At 41.2% G+C, this 24,861-nt stretch overlaps 1 protein-coding gene across 2 annotated transcripts in view; it reads left to right on the plus strand.

Moving 5' to 3' along the window:
• The first annotated feature begins 13,959 nt into the window (after positions 1-13,959).
• Positions 13,960-24,861, plus strand: part of nrg1 (neuregulin 1) — a 156,516-nt gene continuing 145,614 nt past the window's right edge. For both annotated transcript variants that reach the window (XM_034191611.1, XM_034191612.1), the window contains exons 1-2: positions 13,960-14,371; positions 14,464-15,357. In XM_034191611.1, the coding sequence (XP_034047502.1) occupies positions 14,634-15,357 (724 nt within the window). In that variant the 5' untranslated portion in view covers positions 13,960-14,371; positions 14,464-14,633. The remainder of the gene's footprint in view (positions 14,372-14,463; positions 15,358-24,861) is intronic.

The raw sequence follows: 24,861 nt of genomic DNA on the forward strand, positions 1-24,861 counted from the left end.
CTTTTTGGTTTTTTCTGCATTCTGCTGCAAGCAGGTGCTTTTAATTTTTACACACACACAAGTGGACAGTGGCGGAAGACATCAACAGCAATATCTTTTCACTCATGGTAATGACAACATGACACAACTAAACTGACTAACCAATTGAACTACAAAAACACAATAAATCATTTATGCTAACAACACTGTTAAACTAACATGAACCACAATCACAACTCCCATGGTACTTTGCCGCACAATGTCCATTGTTTACTGGTTTGCTATAATTGCTAATTTCTCCAAAAATATTACTCCTATCAACTTTCTGTTTTTGCAGCGTTCCTCCTTGACCCAAAATACATAAGCATACCAAACAACAAAAGTCAGCTGTCCCCAGTTTGTGCGTGATGGAAGCTATACTCCCACACGCACGCACACAGAGGCCACTTGGCTATGACTAAAACATTTCCCAAACCCCCACCTGAAGCTCAGTTCGCCCCATCCCTATGTATGCTTCCTTGTAGGGACTCCATGGACAGATGGGGATGACATACAAACAACAAACAAACAAGCAAGACCTACATTCTGGGAGGGCTTTATGTCTTAAAATGCTTTATTCCAATTGGAAATGGGATGTTCCTTTTAGCTTTCGTGTGCGTAAAAGACTCACACACTCATCTTCAACCGCTTATCCAAGATCAGGTCGTAAGGGGCTAGAGCCTATCCCAGCAGTCATAGGGCATGAGGTGGGGTACACCCTGGACAGGCCACATATAGACAAACAAACACATCCACCCCCACACGCATACCTACAGACAAGCTAAAGTTTCCAAATCCACCTAACCTGCGGGTCTTTGGATGTGGGTGGAAGTCGGAGCACCCGGAGAGAACTCATGCAAACATGGGGAGAACATGCAAACTCCACACAGAAAAGCCACACTTGGGAATCGATCCCATGACCACCGTGTCCTGCCGTGTGTAAAAAAAAAAAAAAAAAAGCTGTTTTTGACAAATGATGGTTGATGCAACACACTGTATGGGCCAGTATCAGTTTTGGTACAAAATGGCCACCATACCTTTGTACCACAATAGACCATTGTTTTTATTATTTTTTTAGGCTTCTTTGATCATTCCAAATCTTGCTGGAGTTGCAGTTTAGATATTTAGCAACAATATAAACACTAATCCAAGGAGCTGGCTTGTTGTGTTCATGAAATAACCATTTTGAAAAATGTCAAACTTGAAATAAAATCCCCTTTTCACTGTGATTGTTGAGGACCTCAGTAGATGGGACGACCATGTTTCACATGGCTGTAGCAGATAGATGGTTAATGTAGAGATGTGGGAATGATGTGGGTTGTCTTGCTGGGTGGTTGCCATCCAGGACCCAAGGCATGGGGTCGTGGATGTGACGAAGCACGGCACCAACACATGCTCCCAGACTTGTCTTGACGGGTGGAGGAGTGGTTCCTGAACATTATTACCAATGATTTTCTCTGAAACGGAAGGAAATGTGCATTATTCGAAGAATATGATGTCACACTCCTCTGAACTAAAGACGTTTAATTATGTTTCACACATTGTGTGAAACATCCGTGAACGTCTTGCCTGCACGCTGTATGTCGTGTTCGGTAACTTTCTGTGCATATATACATGTATTACATGTGTATGTGTATTCCAGCTGTAATACACATATTATGTATATCTTGAATGTGCTGTCGGATTGTGACAGGTGAGTTTCTGTGAACAGTGCTCCGGTTTCTCTTTTGGTAAGTGACTCCTCATAAAAAAAAAGCATACTTTAAAGAAGGTGATACTGCTGAGACGTTAATCAATATGCAGGCCTCTTTATTCCGGGGCGTGACAGGAAGTTCTGACCACAGAAACCATTACTGGTATTAATTTTGTCTGAGGATGGGAAAGGGTCACACCAGTGTGGGTGTCAGTTAGGCAGTGACCCGACCTCTGTGACCTCTGTGACCATGCTCATCTTGTTTAAAGTCCATCTCCTGCAGCAGCCTGTGGGTTTGTCCTGCTGCCTCATTAGCGTGCACGGTGGGGGTGGGGGACTTAATAGTTTTATTGGTGGTCTGGGGGCTTTCTGTCACATCATGGTCACACTCATTAGAGGAAGTGTATCTTTGTGATCAACGAGCCCACTTTCCGCAGTGTAACAACTGTGAAATTGGAATACGCTGAAATGACGGAAACACATCTGATTGTTGTTTTTGTTTAGTTCTAGTTTTGGCTCATGTTCAACAGAAACAACTAACTACTGTTTGATGATATATGTGTGACTGATGTAACATTACACCAAGTGGTTGCAGAAGAGTATTTTTTTATTAAAAGTTTCTGTAATGACCTTTGCACCTGCCAGTTATGTGTTTACAAACACATTATATTTTGTGTCATTTTATGCATCTCAAAAAAATAACGCAATGCTAAAACACCCTCGGCCGTATGAGCATAACAACAGGAAACAGACTTCTTAAAATAGGTCAAGGTTAGCCATCTTTGAACTTGTCCAAGGTCTGTGTCTGATTGTCTGATAATTCTGACTTTAATCTGAACCTGCCTTATGATGTCACAAAGAAATAGACTCATGGTGCACCACGGAGGTGCACCACAGTACTCCACAGGAAGTCTTTCCGACCTGTGGCAATCAGACTGTATAATTCCTCCCCCTTCTGCAGGATGAATACATAATGAACAGAGTTATTCAGAGTTATGTGCAATATTCTCAAACATCTCATGCAATATATCTTCCAGTCATTTCACATAAATTTGATGTACTTACTGTAAAAAAAAAAAAAAAAAAAAAATTGAGTTCTATTTAATACTAACACTTTCTGTAATTGCGTATTTAACATTGTTTACTGTTTGCTGTTTCTGTACACTGGCAAAATAATTTTCTTCGGAAATTGACTGATTTCTCATGTTTGTGACCTTTACCTTTACCTGAGTCACCATCATTACTGTCTGCCACTCCAAGAACTGTCACTGTTTTTGAACTAATACTCATGACTGTTCTGACGTAGCCTGCTGGAACTGTCCATAATAAACCAGGTTTTACCTACCATTTTCGTGGTTCTCTGCAATGGGGTCCTCTTGTCACACCATTACAGACTTTGTCACATTGTGCCCATACTAACCTCCCTTCAGTGGTTTGCTTTAAATCCGACAGCAGTTTTTATGGACTTGTTGGTTTGGAATAATTTGAATGGATAGCAGCCCTCTTATAGAACCTATCAAGCCTTATGTACCAGCTCATTCACTGTGGTTTCAGGATGCAGACTCTGTGTTGATAGGATTTTGAAGAGGTTTGCAGGGTCTGTGTTTATTGTGGAATTGTTTATCCTTTATTTATTGTGTATCCTTAGTGGAACAAACAATAGCGATTTTAGTGGCCACCAGGGCCCCAGGAAGCCCAACAACACTGTAAAACCTGATACATTAGTCCAACTCAAATATTATGAGACATTTTAGCTCAAAACATTTCATTTTGAGGCATTCAGGAAAATTGTTCATTTGAGTTCATGCAACTTAAAAGTGAATAATAATGTAATGTCCTGGAAATTTAAATAATTTGACACCATGGCACACAGAAGCACTGAGGTACTGATCTAGTGACCCAGTTTATGAATGACCTGCTCCACCAACTGAGCCACAATCACAGATGAGTGAGTCACATGTTATCCTGGAATCACACAACATAAATAAACTGGCATGGATTATGTGCATTTGCGTAAAGAAAATAGACTGTTTTGGGGTAATGATGCAGCTGAAGGATGTTGTTCTGAAAATAGAAAGATCAATCCCTGAGTACTCCTGTATGTCAGTGTGTCCTTGATCCCATAAAAGATCAGTGTCTGGCTATAGGAACCACAGAGAAAGGCAGTTTCAGTTAACATTTGAATTTATTTCACAGTTGTAAATAAGTGTAATTTTTAAGTATATTGCACTTATTTACAATTGTGAATTAAATTAAAATGTTAATTTATTTCACTATTGTGCAGCATATAAATAAATAAGTAAATAAGTGCCATCTACTTGAAAATTGCCCTTATTTACAATAATGTATTAAATTAAAATGTTACTTTATTTCACTATCTCGCAGTATACAAATAAATAAGTAATTAAGTGTAATATACTTGAAAATTGCCCTTATTTACAGTAGTGAATTAAAATGTTAAATAACATAAGTCCAATATACAACCCCAATTCCAATGAAGTTGGGACATTGTGTAAAATGTAAATAAAAACAGAATACAATGATTTTCAAACGCTTATTGAGTGTTGTTAGAAGGAAAGGTGATGTAACACAGTGGTAAACATACCACTGTCACAGCTTTTTTGAAATGTGTTGCAGACATCCATTTCAAAATGAGCAAATATTTGTACAAAAACAATAGTTTATCAGTTTGAACATTAAATATCTTGTCTTGGTGGTGTATTCAAATGAATATAGGTTGAAGAGGATTTGAAAATTGTATTCTGTTTTTATTTACATTTTACACAACGTCCCAACTTCATTGGAATTGGGGTTGTACTTAGAAATATTATTCAGCATGAATCTGTGACATTTACAGTGAGGAAAATAAGTATTTGAACACCCTGACATTTTGCAAGTTCTCCCACTTAGAAATCATGGAGGGGTCTGAAATTTTCATCTTAGGTTTCACGTCCACTGTGAGAGACATAATCTAAAAAAAAAAAAAAAACATCCGGAAATCACAATGTATGATTTTTTTTTAAAAATAATTTATTTGTATGTTACTGCTGCAAATACGTATTTGATCACCTACCAACCAGCAAGAATTCTGGCTCTCACAAACCTGTTAATTTTTCTTTAAGAAGCCCTCTTATTCTGTACTTTTTACCTGTATTAATTGCACTTGTTTGAACTTGTTACCTGTATAAAAGACACCTGTTCACACAATCAATCAATCACACTCCAACCTGTCCAAAATAGCCAAGACCAAAGAGCTGTCTAAGGACACCAGGGACAAAACTGTAGACCTGCACAAGGCTGGGATGGACTACAGGACAACAGGCAAGCAGCTTGGTAGAAGACAACAACTGTTATGATTATTTATTAGAAACTTGAAGAAACACAATATGACTGTCAATCTCCCTCGGCCTGGGATTCCATGCAAGATCTCACTTTGTGGGTTAAGGATAATTCTGAAAAAGCTCAGAACTACGCAGGAGGACCTGGCCAATGACCTGAAGAGAGCTGGGACCACAGTCACAAAGATTACATTAGTAACACATGATGCTGTCATGGTTTAAAATCCTGCAGGGCAGCAAGGTCCCCCTGCTCAAGCCAGCACATGTCCAGGCCCGTTTGAAGTTCACCAGTGACCATCTGGATGATCCAGAGGAGGCATGGGAGAAGGTCATGTGGTCAGATGAGACCAGAATAGAGCTTTTTGGAATCAACTCCACTTACCATGTTTAGAGGATGAGAACAACCCCAAGAAAACCATCCCAACCGTGAAGCATGGGGGTGGAAACATCATACTGTGGGGGTGCTCTTCTGCAAAGGGGACAGGACGACTGCACCATATTTAAGGGAGGATGGATGGGGTCATGCATTGCGAGATTTTGGCAAACAAGCTCCTTCCCTCAGTAAGAGCATTGAAAATGGGTCATGGCTGGATCTTCCAGCATTTTTTTTAGATTATGTCTCTCACAGTGGACATGCACCTAAGATGAAAATTTCAGACGCCTCCATGATTTCTACGTGGGAGAATCTGCAGAATTGCAGGGTGTTCAAATACTTATTTTCCTCACTGTATGTCAGTTGAACAGAATAGCTACTGGTGCTTAAATGTTTTTGAGTTAAGGGATTTGAGGTAATCAGTGACATCTCCATGACTGACATGGACTAACATCAAGCTTTACAGTGAAGGCTTCACGAGCAGCTTGATTTGTAACCTGCCTTTAATTTGCATGTGAAAAGATGCCAACATGATCCAAAATATAAAGTTCACTTGTCTTCACCTGTATCTTTCACAAACCCAAATTTCAGGACTGAAGATGCAGTCATTTTTACATACATTAGGGTAAAAAAGTATTTAGTCAGCCCCTGATTGTGCAAGTTTTCCTACTTAGAAAGATGAGAGGTCTGTAATTTTCATCATAGGTACACTTCAACTATGAGAGACAAAATGAGAAAAAAAAAATCCAGAAAATGACATTGTAGGATTTTTAAAGAATTTAATTGTAAACCATGGTGGAAAATAAGTATTTGGTCACCCACATACAAGCACGATTTCTGGCTCTCACAGACCTATAACTTCTTTTTTAAGAAGCTCTTCTGTCCTCCACCTGTAACCTGCAGGGCCGGCCCAAGCCTTTATGGGGCCTTAAACAGAATTTCATTTGGGGGCCCCCCTACCATCACCTCAGCACCAGATGCCTCATTATTCCATAGGCTACACTGTTATGTGTGTAACGTACCCACAATCATTAGCATTATTTGTAATTATCTTACATCATACAGGTGTCATTCTTGTTTTTAACCTTAAAGGGGTAGCAAACTCATAAATATGTTTTAATTAACTTCTACATACAGAGTGATGTAAAAGGCTCATTAATTGAACTATTTGAAAGTAACATCAGCAGGCAGGAGACTGCATTTATAGTAAACACGTTAAATAGTTTAATTTCTTTCAGATGTGCAATGGTGTGCAAAATGTTCAATATCCAAATACAAAATAGAATCAAATGACATTCACATTATCTTACAGAAAAATAAAGTTGTAATCAAAATTAAATACTTAAATAATAAATAAAATACTTAATCTCCAAAATGAACACAGAAATCCACAACATAACAGCAATGTTTGTGCATAGCAATGCACAAACATTGTACTGGGACTATTGCTTTAACTTTGGCCTGCAAACCATTGAGAGCTGAGCTACTTTTCCCCACCTTTTGCACCAAATTAATCTGAGGAGTTGATCTGCCCTGCTGTTTAACTCTAAGTTTTTCTTCGTAAGGAAGACTATCAAATGGCTTCGCCAAAATCCGATCCACAACATTCAAATTGTCTGCCATTATGTGCAGAGCGCTTTGTGACGGTGGAGGAGCTCAGCAGCACCCGCTGCTCGGTAGGGACAGAAACTGAGATAGAAGTCAGTCTCCAAACACAACAAGCTACAAAAAAAACCCACCAGAAATAGAAGCTTGATTTGTCGCTAGTCGCTTTTAACAAAGAAAATGCCGCTAAGAAGATTAGGAAAGTCTCCGGTTCAACTCAGAACAGAATGAAAACGCTCCCACGGATGGTTACACCAAAAGATCGCTGATTCGCTCATTTCGCTGTCAATCAAAAAGGGATTCAGCCTCAGACAGTTCATCCAATCATCATGCAGAAGCTGAGCATCCGGGCCAGCCGAGGCCAGCCCACTGCCCCATAGACCCCCAGACACGCTGTGCGTCCGATGGGCGGGACAAAGCCCAGCATTTATCCAATGACTCGTCTCGTTTCGCTGCATGCTTTGTGTCGCTATTGAACTCTGTCTGGACGCTCAGCGTCCACACTGTTTAAAGCACTGTGAAGCTGCGGGTTTGAGTGAGAGGAAAGCCGTGTCGATACCAGTGATAAGAAGCTGATTCTGAACAAAAGTTGAGCGCGTTGTAGCGCATATTTAGTCAATGACATGTACACACAACAGTAGTATATATTTGATCACTTATTTTTTTTACATTTTAGGGGAAGCTGAGCTTCCCTTGCAGTCTTAGAGCAATCGCCTCTGACTTTAAGACACCTTTGTCTTGTTTTTTCTCGTCTTCCAACTTCTTCTTTTTTCTTTTCTCCGCTCCAGAGGGATAATTTCTTTTCTGAGACATGACTTTCACTCACTTCATTCCTCACGATTAGTCATCGACCACCTGACCCAAGCGGTGCATCTAAATTTGCCCAACGGTGGCAGCAGCCAACAGGAGGCATCAATTAACCCAGTATTGGTATTTTGTCAAAATTAATTGATTTTTTTCGGGTGTAATGCAATTTAGTTTAAATTATTCAATATTATTTTAATTTCTTGTATATATTTACTTTTTATCACAACGTCTCGGTGCTCTCGGGGCCCCCTGGTGGCGTGGAGGCCCTAAGCGACCGCGTAGTTGGCGTATGCCTTGGGCCGGCTCTGGTTACCTGTATTAATGGCACCTGTTTGAACAAGTAATCTGTATAAAAGACACAGCCTCAAACAGTCAGACTCCAAACTCAACCATGGCCAAGACCAAAGAGCTGTTGAAGGACACCAGGAAGAAAATTGTAGATGTGTACCAGGCTGGGAAGAGTGAATCTACAATAGTCAAGCAGGATGGTGTGAATAAATCAACTGTGGGAGCAATTGCAAGAGAATGGAAGACATACAAGACCAGTGATAATCTCCCTCAATCTGGGGCTCCACGCAAGATGTCATCCTGTGGGGTCAAAATGATCATGAGAACGGTGAATAAAAATCCCAGAACTACACGGAGGGACCTGATGAATGACCTGCAGAGAGCTGGGACCAAAGTAAACTACACACTACACAGAGAGGGACTCAAATCCTGCAGAGCCAGGCATGTCCCCCTGCTTAAGCCAGTACATGTCCAGACCCGTCGAAGTTTGCCAGATAGCATATGGATGATCCAGAAGAGGATTGGGAGAATATCATGTGGTCAGATGAAACCAAAATAGAACATTTTGGTAAAAACTCAACTCGTCGTGTTTGGAGGAAGAAGAATGCTGAGTTGCATCCAATAACACCATATCTACTGTGAAGCATGGGGGTTTAAACATCATGCTTTGGGACTGTTTTTCTTCATAGGGGACAGGACGAATGATCCGTGTTAAGGGAAGAATTGAACGTGGCCATGTATCATGAGATTTTAAGCCAAAACCTCCTTCCATCAGTGAGTGCATTGAAGAGGCAAAGTGGCTAGGTCTTCCAGCATGACAGTGATCCCAAACACACTGCTCAGGCAATGAAGAAGTGGCTCCGTAAAAAGTATTTCAAGGTCCTGGAGTGGCCGAGCCAGTCTCCAGACCTCAACCCCATAGAAAATTTGTTGAGGGAGTTGAAAGTCCATGTTGCCCAGCGACAGCCCCAAAACATCACTGCTCTAGAGGAGATCTGCATGGAGGAATGGGCCAAAATACGAGCCACAATGTGTGCAAACCTGGTGAAAACTTACAGGAAACATTTGACCTCTATCATTGCCAACAAAGATTATGTTACAAAGTATTGAGTTGAACTTTTATTATTGACTAAATACTTATTTTCCACCATAATTTACAAATAAATTCTTTAAAAATCCTACAACGTGATTTTCTGGATTTTTTTCTCATTTTGTCTCTCACAGTTGAAGTGTACCTATGTTGAAAACTACAGACCTCTCTCATCTTTCTAAGTAGGATAACTTGCACAATCAGGGACTGACTAAATACTTTTTTGCCCCACTGTACATGGAGCTTAATTCACACCATATTATAAGTTCCACCTCTTTTCTGTAAGTGGAATTCACTTTTAAACACAAGTTTAAAAACAGTCAGGAACTCAGTAGCATATGTGCACACCACAGTGTGTGCTGTTACTTAACATAAGGATTTGAAATTCCGAAATTAAGAAAAATGGACAAATAAATGCACACTGTCTGTTCCTGTTAGGGTTTACCACAGCAGATCGATTGTTTCCATCTCACCCTGTCCTCTGTAGCTTCCTCTGTCACACCAACCATCTGCATGTCCTCCCTCACCACATCCACAAACCTCTTTGGCCTCCCTCTTCTCCTCCTGCCTGGTGGCTCCATCCTCAGTATCCTTCTCCCTACATAACCTGGGTCCCTCCTCTACACATATTCAAACCATCTCGATCTCGCCTCTCTGACTTTGTCTCCAAACCGTCCCACCTGAGCTATCCATTCCTAATCCTGTAGATCCTTGTCACTCCCAAAGTGAGTCACAACATCTTCAGCTCTGCCTCCTTTCTTTTTGTTAGTGCCACCTTCTCTAAGCTGTACAACATAGCTGGTCTCACTACTGTCCGGTGAACTTTCTCCTTCACTCTTGCAGTTATTCTTTGGTTACAAATTACTCCTGCCACCTTTCTCCACCCACTCCACCCTGCACTCTCTTCTTTACCTCTCTACCACATGCTCCATTGCTTTGGACAGCTGACCCCAAGCATTTAAACTCATCTACTTTCACCACTTTCCTTCCTTGTTGAAGTGGGCTCCCTCTCATTCACACACATGTACTTAGTCTTGCTCCTACTGACTTTCCAGACCCCTGCTTTCCACAGTATATCTCCACCTTTCGAGGCTAAACTCAACCTGCTCTCTACTCTCACTACAGATCACAATGTCATTTGCACACATCATACTCCATGGAGACTCCTATCTGATCTCATCCATCAACCTGTCCATCACTATTGTGAACAAGACAGGACTCAGAGCTGATCCTTGGTGTAATCCCACCTCCACCTTGAATGAGTCTGTCATTCCTACTGCACATCTCACCACTATCACACTATCCTTGTACATGTCCTGCACTACCTTTACATACTTCTCTGCCATCCCAGACATCCTCATACAATACCACAACTCTTTTCTTGGCACCCTGTCATAAGCTTTCTCTAAATCCACAAGCACATAATGTAACTGCTTCTGGCCTTCTCTATACTTTCCATCAGTATTCTCAGAGCAAACATTGTATCTGTAGTGCTCATTGTATCTGTAGTGCTCTTTCTCTCACAGATCTTCACCTGTTTTCTAAGCCTTGCTTCTATTGCTCTTTCCCATAACTTCATGCTGTGGCTGATCAACTTAATGCCTCTGTAATTACTGCAGCGCTGCACATCACCCTTATACTTAAAAATAATACCTAAACATTTCCATGGTTCCACTGGAATATCATCTTCTGGTCCAACTGCTTTTCCACTCTTCAGCTTCTTCATAGCTGCCCTTACTTTATCCTTGCTAATATCTTGCATTTCCTGATTTACTCTCTCCACATCATCCAGCCTTTTCTCTCTCTCATTTTCTTCATTCATCACCTCCTCAAAATATTCCCACCTCCTTCTCAACACACTCTCCTCACTTGTCAGCACTTTACCATCTGTATACTTCATCATCTTAACCTGCTGCAGAGCCTTTCCAGCTCTGTCTCTTTCTCTGGCCAATCGGTACAAGTCCTTTTCTCCTTCCTTTTCTCTTCCTCTTCAGGTTCATGTACAGGTCACCATATGCCATTTCTTTAGCTTTTGCCACTTCTCTTTTCACCTTACGCTGCAGGTCCTTGTACTCTTGTCTACTTTCTTCACCTCTCCAACTATCCCAATTATTTTTCACCAACCTCTTTTTCCTATGCTTTCCTGAATATCTTCATTCCACCACCAAATCCCCTTGTCTTCCTTCCACTGTGCAGATGATACACCCAGTGTCTTCCTAGTTGTCTCCTTTTCCATATCTGCAGTACTTTTCTAGTTGTCCAAATCTGCTTCCCTTCCATTCAGTGCCTCTCTCATTTTCTCACTGAATTTCACACAACAGTCTTCCTCCTTCAGCTTCCACCATTTGATCCTTTGTTGAGCTCTGACTCTCGTCCTTTTCTTCACCTCTAAAGTCATCCTGTAAACTACCATCCTATGCTGTCTCGCTACACTCTCTCCTGCCACCACCTTACAGTCTCCAATTTATTTTAGGTTGTCTCTCCTACAAAGAATGTAGTCCGCCTGTGTGCACCTTCCTCTACTCTTATAGGTCACCCTGTGTTTCTCCCTGTGCTCTTCACCAACATGCTCATTGAAGTCCGCTCCTATCACCACTCTTTCACACTTGGGCACATGCTCCACCACCTCATCTAACTCACTCCATAAATCGTCTTTCTCCTTTGTCTCGCAACCTACCTGTGGGGCATATGCACTGATGATATTCATCATCACCCCTTCAATTTCCAACTTTACACTCATCACCCTGTTAGACACTCGCTTAAACTCTAACACACTCTTAACATACTCTTCCTTTAAAATGACCCCAACACCATTTCTCTTCCTATCCTCACCGTGATACAACAACTTGTACCCACCGCCGATGCCCCTGCTCTTACTTCCCTTCCACTTAGTCTCTTGCACACACAGTATATCGACCTTTCTGCTCTCCATCATATCAGCCAGCTCTCTCCCTTTACCAGTCATACTACCAACATTCGAGGTCCTGGAGGAGAACATGTCTCATGTTCTCCTCTTCTTCGCCTTTGTCCAGCAGTAGCCCAATTTCCATGGGCACCCTGTTGGGCAACAACACCGGTGGCAGTCATTGTTAACCCAGGCCTCCACTGATCTGGTATGGAAATTTGATTTGTACTCAGCATATTTGTTTTGGCTTATTTTATGTCAGCTGCCATTCCTGACACAACCCTACTCATTTGTCTGGGCTTGGGACTGGCACTCAGAGTGTACTGGCTGCACACGCCGTGTGGCTGAGTTTGGACAGTATGCTGGATGTTCTTTGATGCAGTTTGTACAAAAGAAATTATGAAATGACACTAATGGAGAAAATAACAGTGGGTTTATGCCAGAAGCTGTCAGCCCATGGTGTGTACCATAAGGATTTTAAATTTTTAACAATAAGCAAGATTTACAAAAAAAACAAAAAAACAAACAAACATGAGATGACAACATATTTGAATTGCATGAATTGCTGACCCAAAGCATTGGAAACACTATGATGATCTAACAACAACAAAAATGTTTTATTGGTCTTTCAGCAGCATGGTGGCTTAGTGGTTAGCACTGTTACCTCACAGCATGAAGGCTGCCTGTGGGATCACTTCCCACTTGGGGCCTTTCTTCATGGATTTTGCATGTTCTCCCGTGGTCGTGTGAGTTCCCTCCGGGTGCTCTGGCTTCCTCCCACATCCAAAGACATGCAGGTTAGGTGAGCTGGAAACTTTAAATTGACTGTAGGTTTGTGTGTGGATGTGTTTGTCTGTCTGTATATGGCCGTGCGATAGACTGGTACCCCCCCGTGACCCTTAAATGGGGTAAGCGGGTCTAGAGAATGAATGAATGTTGGTCTTTTGGCTGCTGCTGTTTGATTGGGGTCACCACAGCGTATCCAGAGTAGATCCACATTGGAATTTGGCACAAGTTTTACATAGGACACCCTTCCTTGCACAACTCTTCCTAAGAAGTCCCCCATCCAGGTAAAAACCAGAAACCACTCTGCTTAGCTTCTGGGACCAGCTCACACAGAACATACTGTCTGCAACCACAGTAAAAATGTATGACAATAATAAATTAATACCAATAGAAACATGAGTCCATTTCATTTTTTAATCAGCTCTTTAATGATGATGATGATGATAATGACTAATATTATTATGAACCTGATGTCAGACACATTCTATTGAATCATTTCAGTTCAAATTAAAGACATATATTTTGTCCTGTTACTAGCAACCAATGTATAGTCTTAATTTAATTTAACCATATACTTGGAGTTTAGAATTTAACACATTTTTATGTTTCCTTTTTTCTTTGATCTGTAATCTTGATTTTGTGTTGTTTATCCTTTTGTGCTGTGATGATGTGAAACACTTTGAAATCCGTCGACCTGTCTGTGCTGTACAAATAAAGTCATTATTAATATTATTTTGAGTTATAAAACCAGTCTGTTATACCTGGAAGTGTCTTTGTCTCTGTTGTCACTCCTGTCGTTGTTTTGCACTAATGAGTGCAGTTACTTGAGAAGCCTGGAACACAATGGCTGCTTGGGATGGATCAAATGTCCTCCTCCATGTTTCCTTCCCGTTGACAAAAAATCCACCCTTTAGAAGCAGCATTGATCAATGGTGGAGGGGCCGGCTCCAGCAGTGAACCGGCCTGTGATTCGTGGACACAGGATCTAATTGGATCATGTAGGAACTTGCTTAGCTGGATGCTTTGTGGGAGCCGCCTGCAGAGGCGGCACTGGCACAACATCAGGAATACAGGAAGAAAGGGAGGAGGACGCAGGCCCTCGCTGCATACCACTCTGAAAGGAAAGGTTGAGAGGCGGGGTGACTGAAGAAAAAGGGGAGTATCCCGTCTCCTCTGTCCTTCTGTGCTGCTGCAACCCCACCCCTTTACCATCCTCCCTCGCTCTCTGATTCTCCTTCTCTCTATTCCCCTTACTCATCTGTTTCTCTGGCTGCACGCAGAGGACGGGCACCTGCCGCTCCCTGATGATTCAGCCTTTCAGTTGCTCAGAGCTCTGCAGACCAGACAGCATGTCCGTCCTGGCACTGCAGTGCCCGTCCGTCCCGTCCGTCCCATCCTCAGCACCACAGCGTCTGCAGCTGCAGCCGGCCCGGCACTCCGACACCGCCTCTTCTGCCCAAGTGCTCAGGTGAGTGAGCTGCAGCTCTCCTCCAACTATGTAACAATGGAAAGCACTGAAAATAAATCTAACGCTCTGACAATTGTCTCTTTGCTTTGCAGCCAATTTGATTATTCTATTTTTAGACCCTGTGAATGCGTTTGGTGTGAGCATGAATGAGGAACTCGTTTCACAAGGTTAAACTCACACTGAAGAGCTTTTTTTTTTTTAATTTTGCATCCTGTGATGGAAGACGTGCTCGATCAGACTGGTGGCAGACAGCCACCATGTGATGCTCTCAGTTAATACTTTCAGTGTTCAGAGATCCTTCAGCCAGCAGTTGGGGAGGGTAACTGAGGGAATGGAGGACATCTCTACAGGGCCGGCCTCCCCCACTGGCTCCGCCGTTGATTTTGGACACGTCCCTGAGGAGAAACGGGAGGAGACCGTGGCAGGTGGTGAGAGTCGGGAGGAGGGCACGGAAGGAAATGCAGAGGGAGGTGGAGGCGAGGATGGGGATCATCCAGGGGCTTTGGGAATTGTGGCCTTGCCTGGAGCATGCTGTGTGTGCATAGAAATGGAGCAGATCATCGGCTGCCTGCACTCAGAGAAAATCTGCATTCTGCCCATCCTGGCATGTCTGCTCAGCCTGGCCCTGTGCACCGCCGGCCTCAAGTGGGTCTTTGTGGACAAGATCTTTGAGTACGAGCCTCCCACACACTTAGACCCCAAACGTATCGGACAAGATCCGTTCATCATATCAGTGGACCCTACGGTGGGACCGAACATCTCAACTCCTCACCCGTCTCCATCTGCGACGCCTTTGAGCACCGCCATAGCGGCTACCCCAGGACGTCCTGAGGTCACAGTGAAAGAGAAAACCACGAGGGGGCCAGATGTACCTCAGTCTCCTTCAGTGACGCTGAAATACAACTCTGACCGACCCACTGTCCCCAAACAGACCCCGTCCTTGCGGACAACAGTGGAATTAAACGACATCTTCATCCCGACACTCTGTAAGTACGCACATACGTTTCCCTCAGACAGGACCTCCTTTAGACCATTCTGAGGACTGTTAGTCCGCTTTTGTGAGGTTGACTTATTGGTAATCAGCAGTGATGAGTGACGAGTTGCTGGAGTCCTGAGATTGTCACACACTGATTTTCTTGATTTTTTTAATCATGTTAAGTGCTGTGTGTTCTGTGTCAGGAAGTGTTTGCTGCTTTCTGGAGTTTGTCTCTAAACAGGCACGTTGTGACTTGCAGACTGGAGCACGAATGACTCAGCCCCTGAACAATGGCTGCCTGGGATAAGTGTGCGTGTGTGTGTGTGTGTGTGTGCGTGTGTGTGTGTGTGTGTATGTGTGTGTGTGTGTTAGCCTTACACCCAACCAAAGTATAATTACCAACAGTCATTCTCTTCTCCTGAAATATTAACGAGCATTTCATGTCACACCACCATGGACATCGGACAAACGGCGACTCTGCTTTGCTGCTGTGTAGCTCAGCAAGTCGTGCAGAAGACGAGCTGCAGCCTGCTGCACATTTTCAGTCATATGAAAAAATGAAAATCAATAAATGATGAACGGCAAACTAAAACTGCAGTCTGTGGTACAAGGAGACTTCCTCTTTGCAGTCTGTGCTCCATTTCAAGGTCAAAGCCTGCTGGAGGCTAATTGATTCCCCCCCTTCACCCACAGGGAGGGGGCAGCGGGGGATGGGGGGGGCATGATAATATTGTCTGCTGGCGGCTCACCTCCATGACTTTTATATTGTCCACGACCTTGTGTGAATTACAACCATACATTTAAGTTAGCTTATCTCATAGCGGTTACTGTCCAACGAGTGGAGCCGCGGCATCGCGTTACGTATGGCAACATATCCTCAGTGCTAAATTCTCCTAACTGTTAACATTCCTGTATGTTCAAATATGGTCGCTGAGACGTGTGATTGTGATGCTCAATTCTTTAGTTTCGGTTCCCACGTCATGGTTGAGGAGCAAAGGGCAAAGGTCGTGTTTGTGCGTTGACTTCAGTCTTCCACCCTGCAGCCAGCGTACTCGACCCCTCTGTCACATGACATGACAGAACAAAGTTTGCACAGTCGTTTTACTATCACTGTTACAGCATTTTATGTTCACACTATTGAACCTCAAATACAAAATGAAGATGCATCATTCACAGGCTGCCATAGCGACAGCGTCCAAGCTGCCAGATCCTCTGAGTGAAACAAGCAAAACATATCAGAGAAGACATGCAGAAATGCGTCCAAAATATGCAACTTCTCATTTTTTATTTAACAAATTAAGTATTGTATTGTTGCTTTTCTATCATTATATATAGTTCTGTAGAAAAGGAGTTGGACTACCAACATGTTGACCTGGGTTCAATTCCCATTCACCCTACCTGTCTGTGTCCATGGACAAGACACTTCACCCTGCATTGTCTTAGTCCACCCAGCTTTAAATGGGTACTGGCAAGTAACTTGCAATGGACTAGTGTCCCATCTATTGATTTTTATTTACTCACTAGACGTGGGCTCGGGCCGATCCACTCATTCGCTGGCTGTTGCCAGAGCGCCACCATCTTGGTTAGCGTCTGACAACCAGGAATAAATAGAAATCGATAGACGTGATCAATGTTTTCAAGAGAATTTCACCACAAATCTGTATTTTCCGTGCTATTATTGTGCTGTTACATTTATTCAAACTCAGTCCCACATTTATACAGCCAATATTTGTCAAAACAAATACAGAAGATGATCAGACTATTTAAATAATAGATTTGAATGAATTTGTTCGTCCCAGTCCAGATAGAAAATAATACCATCAGTTTGTCAAACACACTATGTCTACCACGACACGAGATACTACTCTGATCTTTAATTAATTTCATTATGAAGTTAAGTTAAAGATGGGAAATAATCAGGGGTGAAAGTGAGAGCTTAGCACGCTCGCATCATATTAAAGATATTAATATTAAAGACAGCTCTGAACCCACCTGTAGCGCCGCTTTTACAGAACGCTTCTCCGTGAAAATATCAAATAATAAAAATAAAAATAAAATGGAACAGCCACACTAGCCAGGGTGAAAGTAAGATTATTCAATAATTTCTGGACCAAGTTGAAAGAAATCTGAAAACACTACACTGGACTATAGATTATATTATAGAGAAATTAATCTCATTCATGTATATTCTTATATTAGTAGAATATACAATGTCAAAGTGACTGTCATGTGACCCACCAAATTGAGAGAAAAAACATTTCCATTCTATGAATTTTCTCTATCAGAAAATCTCAGGATGGAAAACCTGATGTTAAAAAAAAACCCAGAGGCTAATTAAAAAGGGATGAATTGAGACTTCTAATTGAATCGCAAAACGAATGGTGAGATATTTATCACAAGAACGCATTCAGTCTTTACAGAATACAGATCGATACAAAAAAATTAAATCATTTTCCAGTGTTGTATAAAGTACCGGAAAATCACACTTAAGTAAAAGTACAGATACCCATTAAAAAATGACTTTGGTAGAAGTTCAAGTAACCGATTGAAAGTCTTAAAGTATCTAGTATTTATTGTACTTAAGTATGACAAGTAATGTACAACTAAATGTACTCAAGTACTGAAAGTAAAAGTACAAGTAAATGTTAATAATCAAAAACAGACAGATTTTTTTTTTTTTTTTTTATAAAAGTTTATCTAGGCTTGTAAATGACTGGTAGTATTAGTCAAAATACTGAAAATTGTGCACATCACACAAAAACACTTCAGAAACAAGGTTTCAAAACCTAAACGAGAGTAGGCTACTCACTAGGTGTCCAGAGGAAACATTTATTTCTATATGTATTTATTTATTTTCATTGTTACATGGTTTTATCTTTTCTGTTGTGTTTTGTTTCATTAGGTTCTTTTTGTCTCTTTCTCTAAAATTGTATTGTAACATTATTAGTCTATTATTATTGACTATTATTGTCTATTATGTAGACTATTATTGTTGTTGCTATAATATATGAATAAAATTAAATTTAAAAAATTACAATTTGACTCTGTTACGACAACGAACACAAATCAACACAAACGTGCTGATATGAACAGCTTAATGCTAACTTTAACATTGAAAACGCCATAGACACGCTAATGCGTTAGCATTGGTCCCGTTTTTAAGTTATAAAATACATCTATCAACTATTTCAGAAGACTATAACAGGTCGGTTTAACATAAAAATATTAAATATTACTCACAGACATATGCTCTTCAGGGTTTTAGCGGGAAAAAAGTATGATAAAACGAAATAAAATCCATGAATCGTAGATCGAAGCACTGCTTCGACCTGTGAATCACTGCTTCGATTGGTTCAAGGTTCAAACAGACCTGCTGCAGGTCTGTAATCAATGTAGAGAAATGATCATTTTCCTGAAAACCCCCCAAGTGCACAAATGCAAAAAAGCCTATCGGACATGACTCATGACAAATCGGCCTGACTTCGTTGCACTCACTAGTAATCAGTGGTGTCTCTGGGTGAAAACATGACTTTTTACGTGTGTGTTTTTTTTTGTAACGAGTAACGGCATGGCGCATAGAAAATGTATCAGAGTAGAAGTATGCAATTAAGGTCGGAAATGTAGTGAAGTAAAAGTGAAAGTAAGCTGAATTTAAAAAACTCAAGTAAAGTACATAGTCTCCCAAAACGTACTTAAGTACAGTAATGAAGTATTTTTACTTCGTTAGTATACAACAGTCATTTTCTAACTTTTATTCAGCAATTTTAGCAATTTTCCCACATCATTAATATTACATATAATCAGCTTGTTGCTGCACCCAAACGCTGCACAGCAGATCATCGATTTCTATTTAATCTAATGCCTGACGATGCATAATAACGCTAAGCAAGATGGTGGCTGCCTGGCATCAGCTCACGGGCTGCATCCACCATCTAGTGGATTAAATAGAAATTGATGGTCCCAGCCAGGGGGAGTTGCAGACTCTCATCCTCTTCAGGGATCAACACCAGTGGGCCTCAGAGCCTATATAGGACTTACTTCTCACATACATACATACCTCCCACCCCCTCCACACTCCTGTCAAAGCACTTTCAGCAGAAGACTGAGGCCATCAAGGTGCACCACAGAACACCACAGGAGGTCTTTCCTGCCAGCGGCAATCAGACTGTATAACTCCTCCCCGTTCTGCAGAATGAATCCATAACAATCAGAGTTTTCAGTTACTCAGAGCTATGTGCAATACTGTCAACATCTTGTGCAAGTGTCTTCAGTCATTTTGCATAAACATGTACTCACTGTTCTCACTGTAAAAAAAAAAGAAAAGAAGCAATGTTTACTGTTACTGTTCCGATACGCTGGCAAAACAATTTCCTTCGGGTTAATAAAGTTCTTCTTCTTATTCTTAAATACCCCAAATATAAATAAACTAGCTGATTACCTGCCTTGGGGCAGGTTTGATTCAGGGAATGAAATGAATCCTCATCTTTCCCAACAAAGTTATTACCTCCCACCTATTCAGAATACCAGAGAACTGTTAGGGTGTGACTAAAGTTGCGTCAAGAAGAGATCGTTGCTGTCACTGCTACTACTACTATGCTGCTGTTACTTAAAAAAAATGAAGAGATAAAACGTTCAAAGGAAAAGAAGAGAACAGAAAAGTATGACACCAACCTTTTAGCACACTTGTGAATGATGATACAGCAGAGAAGCGTCTCTCCCTTTAACAACAGTTACTACTACTACTTCTACTACTATTACTACTACTGCTGCTAAAATGCTCAATAGCCAGTGTCACTCCCCATATGTCAAAGTATTTGTGTGCCAAGTGTTCCTTAATTCTGCAGCATAAAAGTGTCTCTCCCTTTAACAACTACTGTTAGTACTACTACTAAAGTGTTCAGTAGCTTATGTCACTCCCCATATGTCAAAGTATATGTACCAGGTTTGGCTCAATTCTGAAGCACAAAAATATCTCTCCCCTGTACTAGTACTAATAAATAATTGAAGGTGGTATCCTGCAATTTATAAGAAAACATGACTGAGAGATCTTCTGCAGCTGTGTTAGTGCTGTGATGCAGAGAGCAGTACATCTACAAATAAATGAACTTGTACTTGTCAGGATTTGGGTTTTGTTTGCTGTTTTCTTTGTTTTGGTTTGATTGTTCTGTTACTTTCTGTTATGTTTAGTCTCTTGCTGGGGTTTTTCCTGCTTGGGTCTGTCTGTCCCTTTCTCTCTTGTCTGTCTCTGCTGACTCTTGGTGGTGGGCGTTTCCCTCTCTTTAGTCACACCCTCTTTCTGGAGCATTCCTTGCACACCTGCTCTCAATCTGCACCTCATCACCTGGGTGTTTATAAGCTCCTCAGTTTGCCTCACTCCTTCGCCAGATTGATGCGCCTTGTGTCTTCTCTTCAGCTCTGTCTTATATAGTCTCGACCTACCTGCCTCACGTGTGTTACAATTACCTCCCTGTATCCTCGACCATGCCTTTTGCCTGATGATTCTGATATTGTTACTCTTGTTGGACTGCCTTGCTGTGTACCCTGTTTACTGTTACAGTAAACTGCTTTTACTTACAGAGCTTGTTGTCTGAGTCCTGCATTTGCATCCAGCCAAACCCATCATCCAGACCTGATAGTACTGTGCTGATGTATAACAGTATGGCTGATGTGGACTGATGCTTAATGCTGTTAAGTTGATCTTTTTATGAGTTTTTGTTATTGTTGATCTGTGTGCTGAATAAATAAATTCATTCATTGTCTTTGAGGAAAAATATGTCACAATAGGTTTTTGCGATTTAATCCTATTTCATGGGATCCTCAGTTGCTGAACATCATAGCTGACCTATTCTCAGATACTTTGGCTTTCTAGTGAATTCTGAAGTTCATCAGGGATGTGTTCTGGATCCTACTATGTTTAGTTCATGCACAGATGGGTTGTGGACTCCTGCAACTTCAGTGCCTTTTTCGATGAGAAAAAGTTGACTGACATTTATTTTGTGGATGATGCTCTGATCTTTGTGGAATCAATTGGTGGCCTTATTGCAGCACATAAGAAGCTGACTGAGAAGTGATAGTGTCTGGGTTTGTGATTGTCCTGGATCAAGACCAAGATCCAAGGTTCAGTGACTTCCTGGACTCAGCTATCAAAGGTCTATATGTATATGGTGAAAGTGTTGAACATTCACTTATCACACAGTGACAAATATGTCTCTGGGTCATCGGCATTTGAGATGGGATCAAGAGATCCCCTTAGCCACAGGCTAAGCGTTAGCTGTTCAAATTGATGCCTATGTCTCATTGGACCAAGAACCATAATTTCAGTCTTGTCAGAGTTTAAAAGTAGGAAATTGCTAGACATCCAGCTTTTCACTGATGCAAGACAATCTTCTATTTTATGTGGATAAGATTACCAGCAGTTATCGGCATGTATAACTGAGTATCATCAGCATAGCAATGAAAGGTAATCCCAAAACGCCACAATATGTGCCCAAGGGGGCTATATAAAGGGAGAAATGCAGGGGCTGAAGACAGATCCTGTGGAACCCCAAATTTCATGTCACTAAAGTCAGGGATAGTGTTATTGTACAAAACACAGTGAGAATGACCAGACTGGTATGACGTCAACCATGCAACGGCATTCCCAGTAATCCCAAAATGATTCTCCAGCCTATCAAGTAGAATATGATGATCCACGGTATCAAACACAGCACCAAGATCTAACAGCACCAGAATCATAGTTGTGTCCGAATCCATTGCAAGCAGAAGACCATTCACCACTTTAGTGAGAGCTGTCTCTGGAATGATATTTTCTAAAGCAGACTGCAGTGGCTCAAAAAGATTATTCTCAGTAACGTGGACTACGAGCTGCTGTGTAACCACCTTTTCCAGAATTTTAGAGCAAAATGATAGATTTGATATCGGCCTATAATTTTTCAATATACTAGGGTGCTTGGGAAGAACTTATGGCATCATGAGGTCACTAGTGCAGCAGCTAAGAGAATATTTAGAGCAAAATCATGCAAATGGTGATACAAGCACCAAAATTGGCACAAATACTCCTTAGATATTACTCTTTTGAACAAACCGACTGGCCACTTGAATTTTCAATAGGTGGCCAGGTAGGGGTCAATTGAAGAATTACACAGGGGTCAAAATTATAAATGCTCAAATCATTTTGAAAACTACACCACATTATTTGTCTGATCGTAAAGATTCCAAGAAGGTATAGTTTGGACTATCTATGACTGAATGTTCTGGAGTTATGGGGTAAAAACAGCAAAAATGGTGACAAAGGTCAGTTTCAGTTTGTACTGGGGTCAAAAGTTAAAGTTGCTCCAATTTTGGTAAAATATGATGCATATTATTAGTTGAGTTAACAGGGTTTTAAAAAGGAATAGTCTGGACCATGTATCATGCTTAGTTATCATGTTACGGGGTAACATAAGTCACATGTCAAAGAATCCAATGGACGTTGACCTTGTTTGACCTTTACTTTGGAGACCAAACATTCAACACAATCAAAACTATTCCATTTATTAATCCTATTAGCTCAACCAATAATTTGCATCACTTTTTGCCAAAATTGAAGGAACTTTAACTTTTGACCCCTGTACAAACTGAAACTGACCTTTATCAGCATTTTTGCTGTTTTTACCCCATAACTCCTGATCAGTCAGTCATAGATAGTCCAAACTATACCTTTTTGGAATCTTTACGATCAGACAAATAATGTGGTGCAGGTTTCAAAATGATTTGAGCATTTTTAATTTTGACCCCTGTGTAATTATTCAATTGATCCCTACCTGGCCGCTTATTGAAAATTCAAGTGGCCAGTCAGTTTGTTCAAAAGAGTAATATCTAAAGAGTATTTGTACCAACTTTAGTGCTTGTATCACCATTTGCATGATTGTTTCAGTTATCTGCTGCACTACACTAGACATAGGTGTTTGGTGATGTCGATATCTTTGTAGGAGAATGAAGGTCCAAGGCTTCTGGATCCTGATGCTGCCTCTCTTACTGTATGGTTGTGAGACTTTGACACTAACCAGTGACCTAACCTATGGTTGGATATCTTTGTTATATGCAGGCATGTCAATAAGTATCTGGAGAGTGACATTTTTTTTTTTTGTTTTTTTTTTTTATCTGTTCACCACGTATGGTGAGTGCCATACTCTTTTTTTTTTTTTTCTTCAGTTGGATTTACACTTGTGCTGGGACACAGAGGTAGGGTGTCCATCTTCTTCAACTATTAGTCAGGTACCCCTTTTACTGTTGGGTTGGCATTTTGGATCTTCTGTAATCCGCACAGTGTCAAACCTATACATACAGGCTCAAATGTATACATTCAAGCTGTACCTTGACCAGAAACGTTTGGTCATCATCAATGAGCTTCTGGTATTATTCTGGTTGGTTTCCAGGCACAGTTTAATTGAATTACACAAATTTTCAGTTGGGTTGAGGTCAGAGCTTTGGGAAGGCCATTTCAGAAGCTTAATGTTATCTTGCTTTATCCAACCCACAACCAGTTTAGATGTTTGTTTGGGATGTTTGTTTAAATGTTTGTTGCACATTTACCTGCCACTAAGGTCTTAAGTCAGTGACCCAATGCAGCATTACTGGATTGTTTGAGTGAGGCTAAATCATGGATGAGCACTAATCTACTAAATCTTAATCAATCCAAGACAGAGATATCCTGTTTGGGGGCAACATTTCCACAGCCTGCTCTGCTGATATCCTGGGCCCCTTGAGTTCCAACATTTAGTTCTGTGTGAGGAACTTTGGGGTGATTTTTGACAACCATTTTAAATTTGCTAAGCAAGTTTTTTACAACTCTGCCTTTTAGCCAAGACCAAGCCCTATTTGTCTATGATCGATTATGAGAAGGTTATCCACGCCTTCGTTAGAAGTAGGCTAGACTATTGCAACTCCCTATATGTCGGATTGGATCAGACCTTTCTCAACCGTCTTCAGCTCATTCAGAATGCTGCTGCTCGTCTTCTCTTGGGCAAGAAAAAGTGTGACTATATCATACCAGTTTTGGCCTCCCTCCACTGGCCCCCGGTCTGATAATGTGTTGATTTTTAAACTTCTTTTAATTGTTTTTAAAGCCCTCAATAGCCTGGCCCCTGTGTACCTCTCTGAGCTTCTGCTCCGTTACACCCCAACCAGAGCCTTAACGTCTGACTGACGTTCTTTTCTTTGCCATTTCCCAAATGAGCAAATGCATCTCTGTTTTCTAGTCTATTTCTATTCTACTTTTTATTGCCTGTAACTTATTCATTTGTTTACTTATTATTGGGCATAACCTGCTGCCCATTTTTATTGTACAGCACTTTGGTCAACTGCTGTTGTTTTAAATGTGCTTTAGAAATAAATGTTGAGTTGAGGGATCATTGTCCTGTTGGAACACACAATTGTGGCCAAGTTTCAACTGTCTAGCTGTTGATTTGAGGTGACACTGAAGAATTTGGAGGTAGTTCTCCTTCATTAGTCCATGCACTTTGTGCAATGCACC

This window comes from Thalassophryne amazonica, chromosome 17, assembly GCF_902500255.1.
Source record: "Thalassophryne amazonica chromosome 17, fThaAma1.1, whole genome shotgun sequence".
NCBI lineage: Eukaryota > Metazoa > Chordata > Actinopteri > Batrachoidiformes > Batrachoididae > Thalassophryne > Thalassophryne amazonica.